Source organism: Staurois parvus, unplaced genomic scaffold (assembly GCF_062004578.1).
Source record: "Staurois parvus isolate SC_StPar_1 unplaced genomic scaffold, SC_StPar_1.0 ptg000132l, whole genome shotgun sequence".
NCBI classification, from domain to species: domain Eukaryota; kingdom Metazoa; phylum Chordata; class Amphibia; order Anura; family Ranidae; genus Staurois; species Staurois parvus.
Genome location: NW_028317928.1, coordinates 5,400,336 through 5,415,324, shown reverse-complemented (window position 1 = coordinate 5,415,324; position 14,989 = coordinate 5,400,336). Strand labels below are relative to the sequence as shown.

The 14,989-nt window shown below is 44.9% G+C and overlaps 2 protein-coding genes across 6 annotated transcripts in view; one reads left to right on the top strand and one right to left on the bottom strand.

Moving 5' to 3' along the window:
• The window catches only part of LOC149466215 (uncharacterized), a 475,763-nt gene that overhangs the window by 357,247 nt on the left and 103,527 nt on the right, over positions 1 to 14,989 (top strand). The gene's annotated exons all lie outside the window — the stretch shown is intronic.
• Positions 1 to 14,989, bottom strand: part of LOC149466218 (uncharacterized) — a 32,848-nt gene that overhangs the window by 10,858 nt on the left and 7,001 nt on the right. The window contains exons 1-3 of one of the 5 annotated variants that reach the window (XM_089672674.1): positions 4,230 to 4,300; positions 553 to 657; positions 153 to 250 (exon numbers count right to left, since the gene is read on the bottom strand). In XM_089672674.1, the coding sequence (XP_089528800.1) occupies positions 153 to 250; positions 553 to 586 (132 nt within the window). In that variant the 5' untranslated portion in view covers positions 587 to 657; positions 4,230 to 4,300. The other 4 variants (XM_089672675.1, XM_089672676.1, XM_089672677.1 and 1 more) reach the window with 4 other exon arrangements.

The following is a 14,989-nucleotide window of genomic DNA, read 5'->3' as shown; positions in this document are numbered from 1 at the left end:
TGGGAACTTATCTGAGAGGCAGAAATTGTTCATTGCTCAAGGAACCCCTAGCAACCTCTGGAGGAACCCTAGGGTCCCATGGAACCCTGGTTGAGAAACCCTGATTTAGAGGAAACTCCTTTTTTTTCTTCAGAACCCTCAGTCCCATCTACCTGATCCTCCTGAGGGATCTCCTGATGTTCCTGTGTGGAGTCCGGGGAATACAGAGGACGAGGACATCTCTCTGGTGGGTTCCCATTACTGGATCCATCTGTAGGAAACACACACACTGACTGAATACATTGTTTCTATGTCTTTCTATCAGAGGATGTGTGTATCTAGGTGGATCCTCAATACAAAAAATGAAAGTCTCCTCTTACCCAATGATGTGAGGGGCGGCCGGTCCTCCATCATGAAGTCCTTGTAGAGATTCTTGTATCCTTCTATATACTCCCACTCCTCCATAGAGAAGTAGACAGTGACATCCTGACACCTGACATACTATTTCTTTTTATCAGAGGATGTGTGTATCTAGGTGGGTCCTCAATACAAGAAATGAAAGTCTCCTCTTACCGGGAGATGTGAGGGGCAGTTGGCTCGCCATCATGATGTCCTCCTACAGGTCCTTGTGTCCTTCTAAGTACTTCCACTCCTTGGTCTATCTGAGCTCATCCTTGACTGAAATAAAACACAGTTTTATAAAGATTAAGTTACAACAAGAAGTTCATAAATATTTCAAACACAAATCCACATAAAAAAATAAAACGTATACAAATTGTATATATACAGGTGAAACTCAAAAAATTTGAATATTGTGCAAAAGTTCATTTATTTCAGTAATGCAACTTAAAAGGTGAAACTAATATATGAGATAGACTCATTACATGCAAAGCAAGATAGTTCAAGCCGTGATTTGTCATAATTGTGATGATTATGGCTTACAGCTCATGAAAACCCCAAACCCACAATCTCAGAAAATGAGAATATTGTGAAAAGGTGCAATATTCTCGGCTCAAAGTGTCCCACTCTAATCAGTTAATTAAGCCATAACACCTGCAAAGGGTTCCTGAGCCTTTAAATGGTCTCTCAGTCTGGTTCAGTAGGAATCACAATCATGGGAAAGACTTCTGACCTGAGAGTTATGCAGAAAACCATCATTGACACCCTCCATAAGGAGGGAAAACCTCAAAAGGTAATTGCAAAAGAAGTTGGATGTTCCCAAAGTGCTGCATCAAAGCACATTAATAGAAAGTTATGTGGAAGGGAAAAGTGTGGAAGAAAAAGGTGCACAAGCAGCAGGGATGACCGCAGCCTGGAGAGGATTGTCAGGAAAAGGCCATTCAAAAGTGTTGGACTTTCACAAGGAGTGGACTGAGGCTGGAGTCAGTGCATCAAGAGCCACCACACACAGACGGATCCTGGACATGGGCTTCAAATGTCGTATTCCTCTTGTGAAGCCGCTCCTGAACAACAAACAACGTCAGAAGCGTCTTACCTGGGCTAAAGAAAAACAGACCTGGTCTGTTGCTCAGTGGTCCAAAGTCCTCTTTTCTGAGGAGAGCAACTTTTGCATCTCATTTGGAAACCAAGGACCCAGAATATGGAGAGGCACACACTGCAAGATGCTTGAAGTCCAGTGTGAAGTTTCCACAGTCTGTGTTGATTTGGGGAGCCATGTCATCTGCTGGTGTTGGTCCACTGTGCTTCATTAAGTCCAGGGTCAATGCAGCCGTCTACCAGGAGATTTTGGAGCACTTCATGCTTCCTTGCACAGACGAGCTTTATGGGGATACTGACTTCATTTTCCAGCAGGACTTGGCACCTGCCCACACTGCCAAAAGCACCAAAACCTGGTTCAATGACTGTGGGATTACTGTGCTTGATTGGCCAGCAAACTCGCCTAACTTGAACTCCATAGAGAATCTATGGGGCATTGCCAAGAGAAAGATGAGAGACATGAGACCGAACAAGGCAGAAGAGCTGAAGGCCACTATTGAAGCATCCTGGTCTTCCATAACACCTCAGAAGTGCCACAGGCTGATACCTTCCATGCCACGCCGCATTGAGGCAAAAATTGCTGCAAAAGGGGCCCAAACCTAGTACTGAGTACATATGCATGCTTATACTTTTCAGAGGTCCGATATTGTTCTATGTACAATCCTTGTTTTATTGATTGCATGTAATATTCTAATTTTCTGAGATTGTAGATTTGGGGTTTTCATGAGCTGTAAGACATAATCATCACAATTATGACAAATCACGTCTTGAACTATCTTGCTTTGCATGTAATGAGTCTATCTCATATATTAGTTTCACCTTTTAAGTTGCATTAATGAAATAAATGAACTTTTGCACGATATTCTAATTTTTCGAGTTTCACCTGTATAATAAAAGGATTTCTGGTTCATTTGTCTGCAGGATGAGCAGCTCCTTGGGGTTAAAATCTTGTTGTTGTTGTTTTTTTTTTTTTTTATAAACTTCCAATCAACCAATCCAACCAGTGATGGACAGATGGTGATTTGGACATAGGCCTATGGGTGCTCTATAGGCAGCTTTTGAATGTGCCACAGTACAATGGGGCAGCTTAAGCATGTATTGCAATATGTGTGAACTAAATATCCCTATTTATTGCATAGTTTGCTTGAAAGGGTATATACCAGTGTGCAGAGGGTCCTTCAGAATTTCTACAGTACAATGGGGGTCGTTTCTCTTTCAAAAGTCCAACCATGAGCTGATTTTTTATTTTTAAAGGTCCCCCCCCAACGGGTAAAATTAAAAAAAAATGACAAAAAACAGAAAATGGAAAAAAAACAAACTAATAACACAGATTTGTCTGCAATTTTCTCTTGTGCTCCTTTCCACCATTAGATGTCCTCAGTCTTCCAATATTGAAAGACTGAGGATATTCTGTGAGTGTCAGGTGTCAGTGATCCGCCCCGAGTGGGCGTCACCAAGACAACCATCACAATGTATTGGTTCAGAGAGCGGCATCCTCGAGGGCTGCCCTCTGCTGGAGAAGATCCAAAGAGGAAGAGGGCTGCGCGCATCACATGACCATCCTGAAGACTTCTGGAAAAGAAGAAAAAAAAAAAACAAGGAAAAAATACATGGGGGGTGTGGGATTTCAATTTTCCGGTCCCCCCATTTGTATTTCCAAGTGCTGTATGTGACTGGTGGGACCATGCCTAGGGATGTTTTTAGGAAGCACAGAAATTGAGAGTGTCGGGTGTCACTGTGAGTGTCGGGTGTCACTGACCTGCCCCGAGTGGGCGTCACCAAGACAACCATCACAATTTATTGGTGCAGAGATCGGCATCCTCAAGGGCTGCCCTTTGCTGGAGAAGATCCAAGGAGGAAGAGGATTGTGTGCATCACATGACCATCCTGAAGACTTTTGGGAAAGGAAAAAAAAAACAGGAAAACATACATGGATGTGGGGAAGGGGGGGGCGGGATTTCAATTTTTCGGTCCCATTTTTATTCCCAAGTGCTGTATGTGTTTAGGAAGCACAGTAATTGCTGTAGTGCAATTTCCCCCTCCTTCCTCATTGGTCGGCAATCCGGTGATCTGGGAACCCCTGACTTAAGGTACAGGAGGGGTGTTCCCAGACACACCCACTACTGCTTCTCGCCTTCTCTCACATACAGGAAATCTGGTATTCATCGACCAATGAGCTGCCAGGGAACAATGAATGTGATCAGTGACTTAGGCAGGAAGTTGCACAGACCCTGTGAGGTGAGGTCTGGAATCCGGGCTGATCTGGGAACCCTGGACTCATGGCACAGGAAGGGTGTTCCCAGACACGCCCACTACTGCTTCTCACCGTCTGGTATTCATCCACCAATGAGCTGCCAGGGAACGATGAATGTGGTCGGTGGCCCAGGAAGGAAGCTGCACAGACCCTGCGAGGTGACATCTGGAATCCAGGCTGCAGGGAACACACAGAGCTCAGATTAGGTCTGAGACCGGAGTTACTCTTTATGTCTAGAACAACCGCAGCTTTTCAAAGGAAGGCGATAATCCAGTGGCAGGAAAGAGACTCCTTGTAATGACCTGGGGAAGGTAGGCGGAGCTGGGAACCCCAATTTGTCACCCAGATTGCCCTGTTTTTTAGGGTTACAGCACCGCCTCCAAGCTAATTAGCATATCGGTCGAGCACAGACTCACCACGCCTCGTCTCCTCCCCCTCTACCCACAGACACGCCCCCTATCCCCACTCTCTTCCCCATGTAATACAAAGACATCATTACCTCCTCACTGAGAACACTCTCCAGCTACAATGCACCAGCAGCCACTGGAAAAACAGAGAAAAGTTCCTGCAACTTTTTGGGGGATTCCATCGCGAGCTACAAGAAAATGGCCGGCGCCCCGAGCTAGGCAGAATTCAGAGCACAGAGACTCTGGAAAAATGGCCGCCGCTTTTCTGTTAGGAAAAAAGGATGAGTTTTGCGCGCGCCCTCTAGTGTCTGCTGCGGGAAGCTCTCAGGGTCAGGAGGCGGGACCAAATTGCCTGGCAGCATGCTGAGCAGCAATTTCTGCTCTGTGGGTTTGGTTGTGTGCGTTCCACGGCCGACGAGCGACTTCCGGGTCAGATCCGGCGCAGAGTGAAAATAGAGCAAGGGGCTAACTCAAAGGAAAAGATATGAATAAAAATCTTTATATGAAAGTATAGAAAGGTGTCCCTGCCATGAGTGTGCCGGTCCCCTGGAAGTTTTGGGTGTTCCCTCCTCCCTGTGGGTTCCGCCTCCTGTTGTTCTGGTCACAATAATAACATGGAGAACGTTAGGCCTAGATAACAATTTGAATTTTGAATGCAGAAAAGACAAGCTTTGCCTCGTTGGCATTACAGCGACTTAGCTGCCTGTCCACCCCCGGGCACATGTGCGGCTCACTGTACAAATGCAGCAATGCCAAATCTGACAGAACTCCTGCGAATGCGCAGGAGTGACGTCATCCCGCCCGCCCAATGATAGCGACCAGGAAGCCGGCCAGCCAAAGATGTCAGTAGCTCCGGGACACCGGCATCAATGGAGTTTACAGACCCAGGAACTCAGCACAGGGATGGTGGGAACCTCTTATAATGGGTAAAGCAGGTGTACAGACCCAGGAACTCAGCGCAGGGATGGTGGGAACTCATCATAATGGGTAAAAGGTGTACAGACCCGGGAACTCAGCACAGGGATGTTGGGAACCCCTCATAATGGACACAGCAGGTGTACAGACCCGGGAACTCAGCACAGGGATGGTGGGAACCCCTCATAATGGGCACAGCAGGTGTACAGACCCAGGTACTCAGCAGAGGGATGGTGGGAACTCAGTGGGTAAAGCAGAGGTAGAGACCTGGGAGCTCAGCTCAGGGATGAAGGGAACTCATCATAATAGGTACGTGGGTGTTCAGACCCGGAAACTCAGCCCAGGGATGGTGGGAACTCCTCATAATGGGCACTGCAGGTGTACAGACCTAGCAACTAAGCACAGGGATGATGGGAACCCGTCATAATGGTATAGCGGGTATACAGACCCGGGAACTCAGCACAGGGATGGTGGGAACTCATCATAATAGGTACAGCGGGTGTTCAGACCCGGAAACTCAGCCTAGGGACGGTGGGAACCCCTCATAATGGGCATTGCAGGTGTACAGACCCGGTAACTCAGCACAGGGATGGTGGGAACTCATCATAATAGGCACAGGAGGTGTACAGATCCAGGAACTCAGCACAGGGATGGTGGGAACTCATCATAATGGGCACTGCAGGTGTACAGATCCAGGAACTCAGCACAGGGACGGTGGGAACCCCTCATAATGGGCATTGCAGGTGTACAGACCCGGTAACTCAGCACAGGGACGGTGGGAACACCTCCTAATGGGCATTGCAGGTGTACAGACCCAGTAACTCAGCACAGGGATGGTGGGAACTCATCATAATAGGCACAGGAGGTGTACAGATCCAGGAACTCAGCACAGGGATGGTGGGAACCCCTCATAATGGGCACAGGAGGTGTACAGACCCAGGAACTCAGCACAGGGATGGTGGGAACCCCTCATAATGGGCACAGGAGGTGTACAGACCCAGGAACTCAGCACAGGGATGGTGGGAACCCCTCGTAATGGTCGCAGCAGGAGTGTAAACCTGGAAACACTGCCCAGGGATGGTGGGAACCCATAGACACCTCAGGTGTGCAGAGCTGGGAACTCAGAATAAGGATGGTGGGAACCCCTCACTATGGGGACTATACAGAGCCAGGAACTCAGCCTAGAGATCTTACCTAGAGTCCCAAGCAGGTGAACGAGACTGTCTGGTGGTTTAACGCTCCAACATCTACCAAGATATGACGTTTTGGGACAACGGAACCTTTAAGGTCTACTTGCACCCATGGCGTCCAACCTCTTTGCGTCTAATCTTGGGGGGCAAAATCTATGACAGTCTGAAATCTGTGGCGGCAGGTCGTTGTACCGAGCAACTCTTGTGGTTGTGGGTCACATGTGTCCAGGGACGTATCCCTGGAATTAGTGAACCATCAGTGGTAGATTAGGACTTGGGCCTCAAAGGATATTTAACCCCTTCCAGTCCGGACACTGTCCCCCCTTCCTGTCCAGGCCAATTTTCAGCTTTCAGTGCTATCACACTTTGAATGACAATTGCGCGGTCATGCAACACTGTACCCATATGAATTTTTTTAGCATTTTTTTGAGACAGATAAAGCTTTATTTTGGTGGTATGTATTCACCGCTGGGATTTTTATTTTTTTTTGCTATATAAATGAAAAAGTCCAAAAATTTTGAAAAAAAGTGTTTTTCTGATAAAATTTTGCAAATAAATAATATTTCATCATAAATCTTGGCCAAAATGTATTCCGTTATCTTTTTAGTAAAAAAAATAAAATAACCCAAATTAGTTTATAACCAAAAATTATAATTGTGAAACATTTTTTTTTTACATTTTTATTTTTATATTATTTTTTATGTTTTTTTTTTACATACTGTCACCCTAGCAGTACAGTGTCACCATGGTGACACTGTACTACTTGTGGGGGGAGGTGAAGATTTTATTTTACACGGATTACTTTTACACCCATAAAGGCTGTAAAAGCAATCATTTCTCCTTCTCTCTGGCTGCATTCTTGCAGCCATTGAGAAATACTGTGTGAGCTGGGATTGCTCACAGCTTGTCACATGCTACAAGGCTGTTGTGAATAGCCTTGTACCATGTGACCTCTGTGATCATTCACACATTTCACACGTAGTAAGCAATGATGTCACAAGTGATATCTTGCTTACTACTCTGCATGTGATCACTGATTGGCCAATCAGTGATCACATGATCGGGACCTCGCACAGAGGTCCCGTACGACGATCGGTGTTCCACTGTGTCCGGAGGACAAGCAGGGGGCGGGGAGGCCATTTATAAATGGCCACCTGCCCCTGCACTGCCACCGTCCGGCCGTTTATATACAACGGCCGGACAGGAGGTGGTTAATGAAAGATTTACTAAGCCATAAAAGGCCACTTTAGACCAATCCATATCTGAAGATGGTGTCCCAATTTACAACCGCTTATGGACTTTGTTATCTTAAAGGGGTCACGTTACTACACAGATGTGAAGAAACCAATTTACTTCCCTGAGATAACCAAGGGAAGACTCAGCCCTAAAGGGGCGTGCCCTTGGAGACTTCAATTTCTTTCTCCATGGCTGTGTAATGTTACGTGATGAGCCCACCGGAGCCCAGAGCTTCCAACAATACATGAAAAGCTCTCCACTGACTTTAGACAACAGTCCTTCCAAAGGGGCCTTCAATTTCCCTCCTGAACAGACCTCAGAACACGCTCCCTATCCTCCTATGTGGGTAGCAGGTGGTCTTAACGCTGCTCTTGGTGGATCAGTAGGGCTTTTTCATGGCAGACGTTCTACTAAAGCTGATTGTCCCATTGCATGCCCAAGCCCCGTGCATGGAATCCTTTCCACCACAACTGGTGGGGCTGAAAGCTAATGTTCTTGTTAATTTAGACCATCTAGAAGGAATTAGGGTGAACTCTTTTAATTTTTTTTTTTTACAGCAATGATTGCACCTCGGCCGACTTCATCAATTGAGCCTACATCGGAGACCCTTGTCTTCTATCAGAATGGATGATGAAGGCCAACCACCTACCAAAAAGCTTGACTTTGAAAGATCAAAAAGTGACTGCCCCATAATACAGCATGTTTTGGTCCCTACTGATAAACTCCTTGTGGACCTGCAACTCTCGTTTACTCCAACGTTCCCCTCAAGTGTTCCTACCCTTATTTTTTGTTGGTTTCTCATTCTCAAAAAAAATTGTCGACCATGTCCATGGCAACTACAGACTGATCCATATCTACTGAACTGTGTGCCTCCGCCCGACTGCTCTTAGAGAACCCCTAGCAGAAGTTGTTGCAAAGTCTGTGACCAAGTCATGGTGGATCTAGTAGTAGTTGGTCACATTCAACTGGACTTGTTCCGTATTTTTGGAGATGTTTTGTAGCCAATTCAAGCTACTTCTTCAATTCTAGCGAGAGTCCGGAAGATACCCCAGTAGCACCTTAATCCAAACACCATGGAATGTATAGATGTCGAATGTCCAAAAACAGGATGGAAGGTGTGACTGTTGGCAAAGCATCCTGTTCTAGCTATATAATCCCATCCTTGGTGTTAGGAACTCTGCATAGGTGTCAATCCTTTGAGGTGAAGGTGTGCATTTTTGTCAAGTCACCTATGCAGATGTATTATATCGACATTAGATGTGGAAGTTCCGGTTTGAAGTAGATGGCTTCTTTCCCGCCTCTTGTGGACCGGCTGTACAAGACGTGCACCTCACTTTCTTTGAAACACTGTCCCTTTCCTTCAGGTGTAGGAAAACTGCAGAGTCCTGACCTGTAGAATTTGCCTACCCATTCATTTTAGATATGTGTGATTCATTTTATCCCAAATCGAAATTCAGACAAAATTTTCATTATTTGGAGATTCTGATGTGTCCAAATCACAATAGAAACAGATTCCAACCAATCCAAAATAAAATTATAAAGACAAAAAAGTTAATTCGTATTCATTTGTTTTATTCAGATGTGTTGATGTGATAGTTTTCGCCTTTTGTTAACGTTTGAAGCATCCGAAATAACATGACGACTTAACAAACTATCCAAAATGATTTGGATCCTTTGGTTTTATCCGGATGGTATCACGTACCTGGTGATGGAGGCCAATGGAGAGAGGGCTTCCCTTGCAGCTAAGTTCCAGACTCCCCTGAGAGTGGACAGCGGGAGTCAGGCCCAAAGTTGCACAGGTCGCCTGTAGGAGTGCTGGTTGGTGGTCCACTCAGAAGCACAGCTGGTGCACGGAGATAGGTCTGCAGACAGGAGGTGACTGTGCGTGGTATACAAGCCCTTCCGGGATTTAGGTGTTTACTGGGTAGTCGGTTCAAGCCAAGGTCAGGTACCAGGTGGGAATCAGAGCGGACGTAGTCACATGGGATAGCAGAGGTCATACACAGAGGAGCGAGAGTATCCGTAAGCCAGGCCGAGGTCATATCAGGGGTAAGGCAGAGTAGACAAGAGCAAGCCGAGTCGGTAACAGGAGATCATGGGTCAAGTCACAGGAAATAGGAACAGGGCACGGTGAGCTAGAGATCATCCAGCAACTAGAGGAAGTGATGAGCCTCCTTATAAAGGCCAGAAATTCTGAAGGACCCTCTGCACACTGGTATATACCCTTTCAAGCAGACTATGCAATAAATAGGGATATTTATTTCACACATATTGCAATACATGCTTAAGCTGACCAACTGCGTCAAAGTAATCCCTCTATGGCCAGTCCTACTCTGCCTACGCAAATGCTACTGTGGACACAATGCTAGCATAGGGGAAAAGACACAATGGGGGAGAGCTACAAGGTTCAGGTCTGGCTACTGACCCAACAATACAACAAACAAGAGATACCTGTACTCAAATCCCAACAGCTAGTGCATACATTTATCCCAATTAGGTATCTCTTGTTTTTTCCTTATAAAGGCCGTCTGGCAACAGACTGAGGCTGATGTGTACTTTTGCGGCCATGTAGAGTACTGGAAGAAAAGCCAGATCTTCCAGAACTCCTGCCGTGGACAGGACCCTGACAGATGGAGAGTGGAGCGGTAGTCTTTGACTCTTGGATAATCAGCCGATTCTTTTTGCATTAACATTTTTCACCATTATAAACATATACAACAACATATTCCAACTAGAAAAGCTACAATTTCTGGGGAAATTGTGTGAAGTGTTCTTGCCTCCACCAGTAGCCTACAACTCACACTCTAGCTTTTGTCACTCTGCTGCCTGCTCACACACCTGGGTTCCTATGGCAACTCACTCTATAGCAAGGGCAGAGAAGAGTTGTTAAAAACAAACTGCTCCAACTTGCTCACTTCACTGGCAGTTGCCATCTTCAAATGGTTGTAGTTTAAAAATTATAAATCCTACACCAAAGAGCTTTATATTGTGAGAATCACAAGACCCAGACCTACATTTTGATGCATAGTATGTCTCTGAAATATTAAAAATGAAGGCACTGTCGCAGTTTAGAAATTGCCCTTCAAAGTTGAGGTGTCTAGAGTGGAGTTTCAATGACTATCAATGGGCGGCATGAGTTGCAAACAAATGGTCATATTGTGAAAACTATCAGGACTATGCCGTGGACATTTTTAGTGGCAGCAGGGATAGCTGAACGTTTAGATATAAGATTTGTGTAGGTGGGCTTGAAAATGAGGGAGTGATGGCAGATTAGAAATCATGTCCTGATTTTTCAGCTCCCACTCTAGCTTTTATCAGCTCCCACTCTAGTTTTGAACATTGCGCCATTCATTCCTATGGGACCAATTTCACCACAAAAACGGCGATATTTCATGAACCATTCGGCGAAACATTCCACAAAGTAATAGCACACCAATCGGGAACAATCCGCACATTTCGGTATATTACTGTCTATGTAGTGTAAAAACTGTGGGAGGAGTTAGGGTGGTAAATTTGGCTATAATAATAAGAATATATATGTGAGATAACAGTAAGTGGTCTTGCCATGCAAAAACACTTAAATATAGTAAGGTATAAAAGCGAAATAAGACGATTCATACTGATTATGTTTGGGTTGGGTTCATCAGACTCTCCAAATCAGAACATAACTAATTCATCTGAAATTAATTTTGTAACATTTGTTACTTTTAGATGCACGTGACTCCAGTCAACATCGTTCAATCAGCATATTCCATTTCTCTTTGTGGGCTGGACTAGCAGGGCTGACTCAAAGTGCATAAGGAATCTCCCAAAATAATGAATTAGGCCCCATGTACACGGGACACTTCTGAACGATGGAAACTGACTGCTGGAAAACGTAGGTTAACCCCTTCATGCCTAAGGGTAAAACAAATCTAAATGCCTAAGCACAATTTTGCACCGTTGACATGTGATAGTAAAACCGTACATATCATCACAACTACTTTGTACATCCAGGTGGATTATACCTTGATTTTTTCAGGACAAATTGGGCTTTCATTTGGTGGTAAATGGTAATGGATATCTATTTTTTTTTATATCAAAGGAAAAACTGGCCCAAGATAGTAAAAAAAAATATTTTTTTTATTTATCTGTGTGTTTCTTGTTACTACCATAACCTACCACCAAAGAACAACCCAAAATAAATTTTCCAGCTCTTGACGATCTCAGCGATACCATGTATGTGTATGTTATTTGTTGTTTGTACCCATAGCACAGCCCAGAAACAATAGTGCGCATTTTGTTTTTGTCTTTTTTTTTTTTACCTAAAACACACAGACAACATTTTTTTTTTTTTATAAATCCTGACCTTTGACCCTGACCTTGACCCAAACACTAACCCTGCAACTGAACTAGATCAAACCTTGATCTAGGTATTTTTCTTTATTTTTTCTTTTCTTTTTTAATATTTCTTTATTTTTTTAACAAACTTTTTTTTTTCTCTCTATGCCAGGAGTTAGAGAGATACAATGTAGCTCTCTTCTCCATTCATAGAGAGAGAGAAAAACAAGGTGGCCAGGCTGTACAGTGACTGATCACTGTGATAGCTAATCAGAGGCTATCATAGTGATCATGTGACCTGGAATCGGGGGTCCCAATTGTTAGAACGGGACACGGGGCTCTCAGTGACACCGCGGTCTCTGTGCTGGGAGCGCGCCGAGCGGCGCACTACCAGCACAAAGACTGGTACGCAAATATGCGGCCCCACGGAAAAAAGCCCAGTTCTGTGAGGTCGCATATTTGTATGACGCCAGCATCAAGGGGTTAAGAAAACTTCTGTTTAGCCACGTTTGCATACCGCGTTTATGTACATTTGCATTTAGAAGCGTTTTTTAAAGATAATCTCAGAATGCCCAGAATGCACTGAAAGACAGTAAAAAATGAACTATTTCAGACATTTTCAGAAAAATAGAGAGAGCAGAAGCAGAGAGAGCAGTATGTGTTGAGATGAGCTGTCTCTTTTTTTGTGGTGTTTGGATGTGTTCTGGCTCATTTCTGTGCAGAAATTATTGCAGCAGTGTCCAACATATTTTTTTCATGCGAAACCTCAAAGTATAGTGCGCTAGGTCCGTTTGCGTACCGGGAAAACTCTTTACGTGCATTTTTCACAATGAAAAAGGGCTCTGGACAGCATATGGAAGTGGAACAGTTCAAAAAAATTTCCAAACACAAACACTTATAAATGCGGTTAGCCACGTTTACACGCGTCTGAAACGCTGATAAAATCTACTCCTGAATGCAAGTTTTCTGCGTTCAAAAAACGACTGTAAACGACGATGTGTACATGGACACATAGGAAAACATTAGGGAGTATTCAGGGGCTGCTAAAAAAAAAAAAAACGCAGAAAAGCTCCTAAACGTGAGTTTATCATCTGCAGTGTACATGGAGCCTTAACACGTTAAAACGAACATAGCTTCCGAAATAACTTATAAAAATACGAATCGATCCGCAACGAATATACAGAACAAATTCAGAAAATGAATCATTTCAGCAGAACGAGTTTGACGAAACAAAAACAATTTACTTAATGAATGAAAACTAAACAGATTTTCCTGTCGTGCAGATCTCGAATTCATGTGGTAACGGGCTGTTTTGTCTCTTTAATGTATAGGTCTTTGCATTCCTCACTTTACTTTGCTTCTGTTTGGGTGTTGGGCATTTTGGATGTACAAGTCTCTGTCTTAGGGCTCATTTACATTTGCTTTAATGCATATTAAAGCGCCTACTGCTGCAACATGTTCTTTTGATGCATTGGTGATGCTTTTTTGAAGCTTGGCAAATGCCCTGCGTGTGTTGATTTTTGATTTGTTTTAAAAGGAGCCCAGTAAAACCCCAGCTCAGCAGATCCCTAGCTCATTGGTACCCTCGTTCAGCAGATCCCCAGCTTATTAGTACCCTTGTTCAGCAGATCCCCTGCTCAGTAGTAACCCCAGCTCTGCTGATCCCCCACTCAGTAGAAGCTTCCAGCTCTGCTGATCCCCGCTCAGTAGTAACCACAGCTCTGCTGATTCCCCACTCAGTAGTAACCACAGCAGTGCCGATCCCCCATTCTGTAGTAACCCCCAGCTGTGCTGATCCCCTACTCGGTAATACACCCAAGCTCTGCTGATCCCCCACTCTGAAGAAACCTCCTGCTCTGCTGACCCCCCACTCAGTAGTACTTCCAATTCTGCTGATCCCCCACTCAGTAGTAACCACAGCTCTGCTGATTTCCCAATAAGTAGTAACCCCAGCTGTGCCGATCCCTTATTCTGTAGAAACCCCCAGCTGTGCTGATCTCCCACTCGGTAATACCCCAAGCTCTGCTGATCCCCCACTCAGAAGAAACCTCCCACTCTGCTGATCCCCCACTCAGTGGTACTTCCAATTCTGCTGATGCCCCACTCAGTAGTAACCCCCAGCTCTGCCGATTCCCCACTCAGTAGTAACCCCCAGCTCTTCTGATCCTCTGGTTTTCAGATTCTTCTCTCTCTCTGGTCCCCACTCACCTACTGCTATGTTGCTGTCACATTGCGCACAACAGGTGACATTGCTAGTTGCTCCTGCTCCAGTCCCCCAGCTCTGCCGATCCTCTGCCGCTCAGTCCTCCCTCTCCTGTCCCCGCTAACCTTCCGCAATAGCATTTCTATGTTGCACACCACATGTGCCATCTACTAGTTTCTCCGCTCCAGTCCAGGCCCCACTCACCTTCCTGCTGATCCACACCAGATGTGACATCTGCACAAGACCCTCCCAGAATATATACACAAGAACTGGAAGTGACTGCTGCAGATGTCTTTCCGATTCGCTTACCAGTGCATCCTGGGATATCTCATACCTGCAATACTTATAAAACAAAGCAAAGCTAAAGCTGAATAAAGGCTTTTCAAAAGCTGCAGGAGCTTTATCAGAGACTTCTATGGGGTCTTTGAAGACGCTTTGAAGCACCAAAAAAAGCAGCATGGGGTATCATTGTTTAAGCAAATCAAACAAACACAACGTGTAAACAGGACTGTAAGGTTACCATTTTATTTAGTGACAGGGGCTTTGATTGGCATTCAGTGTGCTTTAAAAAAGTAATTCTAATGCCACATTTTGATGCAAGTGTAAACGTGTGTAAAAGTGTGATTGCTTGAAGGACACGGGTATGTGATGCTTGTTAACCACTCGCTATCTGTCCGTTGCACATAAACAGCTGAATGGAATAATGCCTGGTATACACAGTAATTTATTTTTTTTTCATTCGACCCAGTGGGCTGAACGAACAAAAACTGAGGAGGGCTCTCTACTAACTATGCGATGTTAGTACAGCAATCTCCCCACTGTGCTATTGTGTTCTGACAGGGGGATTGCCTCCATCCCCGCCCCGCCCCACCAGAACACACCGGTCAGAACTCGCAGCCATTGGCTGAGAGCGCTGATCAGCTGCTGGTTTTCCATCATGCTTGTTCAACAAAAGTAGGCCGTGAGATCGCTTCTGTCAGGCAAGGAT